This window comes from Limulus polyphemus, unplaced genomic scaffold (assembly GCF_000517525.1).
Source record: "Limulus polyphemus unplaced genomic scaffold, Limulus_polyphemus-2.1.2 Scaffold1936, whole genome shotgun sequence".
Classification (NCBI taxonomy): domain Eukaryota; kingdom Metazoa; phylum Arthropoda; class Merostomata; order Xiphosura; family Limulidae; genus Limulus; species Limulus polyphemus.
Genome location: NW_013667546.1, coordinates 108,745 through 112,231, shown reverse-complemented (window position 1 = coordinate 112,231; position 3,487 = coordinate 108,745). Strand labels below are relative to the sequence as shown.

The window sequence follows — 3,487 nt, the reverse complement described above, 5'->3', positions numbered from 1 at the left end:
AATTGTACGGGTAGTAGTTAGAAACAGTTCAAAGGGCAATAGAACAATAACATTTAATTATAAACAATGTATAATGTTACGAACTTAGAGCTACTTAGGATAAATGAATGTAGTTTCATGTTACAATTTGAAGTCATTCTAGAAAGAAAAAAGGGTAATTCAGGTCAATTTCGATTTTTTTTTGTGGTTATGAGGTTGGTTGAATTGACTGATCCTGTTTTGAGATAGAGTAGAGAAAATAACAGATAAACTATAAAGTTTTACTGAAAAAAAACGTTTGAAAGGCATTCAGGAGGTTTTAGAGATTACATAAAGGAAATTTGATATATTTTGAGATGAGGAAAAGTATTTTTAACTTTAACATGAATTACTTTGCACAAGGACTATTCAAAACAAATACTCAATATATTCATGAACCATTATTTTATTTTTTTTTATTAAAAAATACTTCATTAAAAACATGATTTTTTGTATGTGAAAAATTTATAATATTAACTGAAGGACTGCCAAATTTTGTGAAGATATACACATTATATTGAAAGTTAGAAGTATTAAATTTATAAAGACTTTAAATGAGTAGAAAGAGGTTACGTGGTTGGTCAAATTGACTGAGTCCGTGTTGAGAGAGTTAAACTGCATAAAGGGAGTCAACTATGATGGGAGGGTGTGTCACACTCCTATTGATGGAGGAGTGTCGCATCCTTATTTGCATGCTATAACACAGCTGAACTACAAGTGGAGTTAGGTGGGAGTTTCAAGGTTAGTGACAAGAGAAAAATTGTATAATTGAGAGCAGTCAAATCAAGGATAGCTGTAACTGATAGGTATAGGGCTGGGTTAAAGAATGTGAAGGCCCTTATGGAGGCTCTTTCGGATATAAGAAATAAATATATAAATCGAATATCACAATATTCATAAATAATGTTTACAAAATATTTGTGGAGACCCTATTTTGTGGGGGCCATGAGTCAGCTGCCTCATTGGCCTCATGGTTAATTCAGCACTGGTGAGGGAGGTAAGTGATCATAATGGAATGGACTATTTGGAAAAGAAATATACTTGCCAAAATTAGTGTGATAGAAAATATAAAAATATAAATGTAAAACATAAAATGTATGGATTGAAATGATTAAAATTCTTGTGGGGTTCAAAAAAAGATATCAACAATTTCACAGCAGATAAAAAACTCACCCAAGCAGCCTGCTGCTACCAGATCTTTCAAGATTCCTACATCTGAGCCACCAAATCTTTCTCCAAACACTCCAGCCAAGTCTTCTGCTATGTGTGCAGCAACATCAATGCCAACTTCATCAACCAGGGTGGCAGCTCCAACAGGAAATCCAAACTTTTTGGTCAGAGAATCTAGTTCTTTCACATTTGTACCTTCCTATTTAAATTTTTTTAAATATTTTAGTATTAGAAATTTAAATTTCCTATAAAACAATAGATGCTTCACCCACAAGTTTCCACTGTAGCATACTATCTAGCATATAATGCAAAAACAAACTCATCAAGAAGTTACATATAAAAAGTATAATTAGTATATCAACTCCTTGTGGAAAAATCAACAGAAATCCATACAGCACAAACCACTTTCACAATTACAAAATAATTTCTATAACTCCTACAAAAGCTGAAATAAAATGTTAAAATTGAACATATCAAAGCTATTCATTTCACTATCTTAATTAGATTACACAGCCAATTATAATCACCAGTTACTCCAAAATCCTGACATCCATTTTTACAGTTAAGAAAACTAATTTTTGTGTGTGATGTACTCACTTGTAATATTCTCATTGCTTCAGCCAACATAGGAGCCAGAATACGCGTTGTGTAAAATCCTGGCCCATCTTTTACAGTAATTACAACCTTTCCTTGTTTAAGTCCAACATCTACAGCCATTGCTGCAGTATCACTGGATGTCTTGTCTGTGGTGATCACTTCGAGGAGCTGCATCTTGTCCACAGGAGAAAAGTAGTGCATTCCAATGACCTAAGAAGACAACAGAGGGCTGATAAGTATCCATACCTTAAAGATCACAGTACATATGATGATAGCTAAGATTTTGTGGTAATATTTTAATTAGAATTTGAAGTAAAAATTAATGTTTCTCTGCATTTTGGGATGGTTATATCCATTGCACTGTAACTTAAACTGCCACATACTAGTAAAAGTAAGTTATACATGCCTTTTCATGTTATAAAAACACTAGAAAATTGTTTCCCAACAAACCAACTGTAAAAAGTTTATAGTATTGGATAGAAAGATACATATTCAAATAGCATGGATGCAGAGGCACTAATGTTTTAAAGTGATACTTTCCATTTTACATTTAGTAACTTCCTACAATTTATTTGTGATTCCTGTTCACAGCAATGTACAGCTTTATGAAATAAGTCTGTTTTCTGAGTCCTTTTTACTAATAACCGAGTTAAGTTTTCAAGCAACAGTCAAGACTGATTTCATTTAGTAGCAAGAATACTGTAGACATAAAGTAAAGTGAGAAAGGTCAGTACTAACTACAGAAAGTGAACATAAGAAAACAATAAGGTGCTATTGGATCATCAACTATCTCCAAAGCAGGAAAATTACTTAACTGTTTCGCAGTAGGCTTGTGTAATTTGTGGAAATAAAGTTACGAATTTTACTTGTACAACAATATATATGGTAACTCGGAGATTTCTTAATGTATCCTCTCAAAAACTGGTAAGATTTTGTTAAAGATCATAAGTAGCTTGTACACAAATTATGACGGTTTTATAATTAAGTGTTTTCACTAAAAATATGTTATTTTTCTGTCGTAGTTACTTGCATTCAAAATAATAACAAATTGAGTGCAAGGTGATTTTCATTTTAAGTATAAAAATATTTTTCTTCATCTTATAGTTTTCATATTTCATTTGCATAATCTCTAGATCCATTTAAAAGATATCAAAAGTTTTTTTAAGGTAAATGTTCATATTATATTTTTCATTTTCTTTACCATATCACTAATTGTAGCTATTATCATCTACATACAATGCAATTAAATGATTAAAAGTAGGAAATAAAAAACAAACATACTTTTGACTTTTTATAGAATATTTTTAAATATATTTTGCTTATATTCATAATTTCAGGTCCTTTTCACATTTAGTTAATTTCTAAAGTGTTATTTTTGATTCTTTTCCTTTACCATTTATCTCAACACAAGTCAATGGTACCCTCAAGATATTTCTTTGGGAGACATGCACAACCCTTTGGCAAAATGTTCGTTTGGCACATAATATCGCAAGCCTTCAGAATGGATGCAAAGTACATTGTATACTTAAAAAATGTTTAAACGTTTCAATTATGCATTTTAAAACATAACTAATACATAATTAACTAAAACATCATAGTAAGACCTAAATACAATCTAACTGTATCTCTAACTATAACATATTTAGGTAAGAAACAACTGTGTTATAGTTGATCAAGCAGCAAACAATTCTAGTCAATTGCA

The 3,487-nt window shown here is 30.9% G+C and overlaps 1 protein-coding gene across 1 annotated transcript in view; it reads right to left on the bottom strand.

The window, feature by feature from the left end:
- The window catches only part of LOC106465418 (trifunctional enzyme subunit alpha, mitochondrial-like), a 71,509-nt gene that overhangs the window by 14,397 nt on the left and 53,625 nt on the right, over positions 1 to 3,487 (bottom strand). The window contains exons 14-15 of the mRNA XM_013925644.2: positions 1,786 to 1,995; positions 1,192 to 1,387 (exon numbers count right to left, since the gene is read on the bottom strand). Of these exons, the coding sequence (XP_013781098.1) occupies positions 1,192 to 1,387; positions 1,786 to 1,995 (406 nt within the window). The remainder of the gene's footprint in view (positions 1 to 1,191; positions 1,388 to 1,785; positions 1,996 to 3,487) is intronic.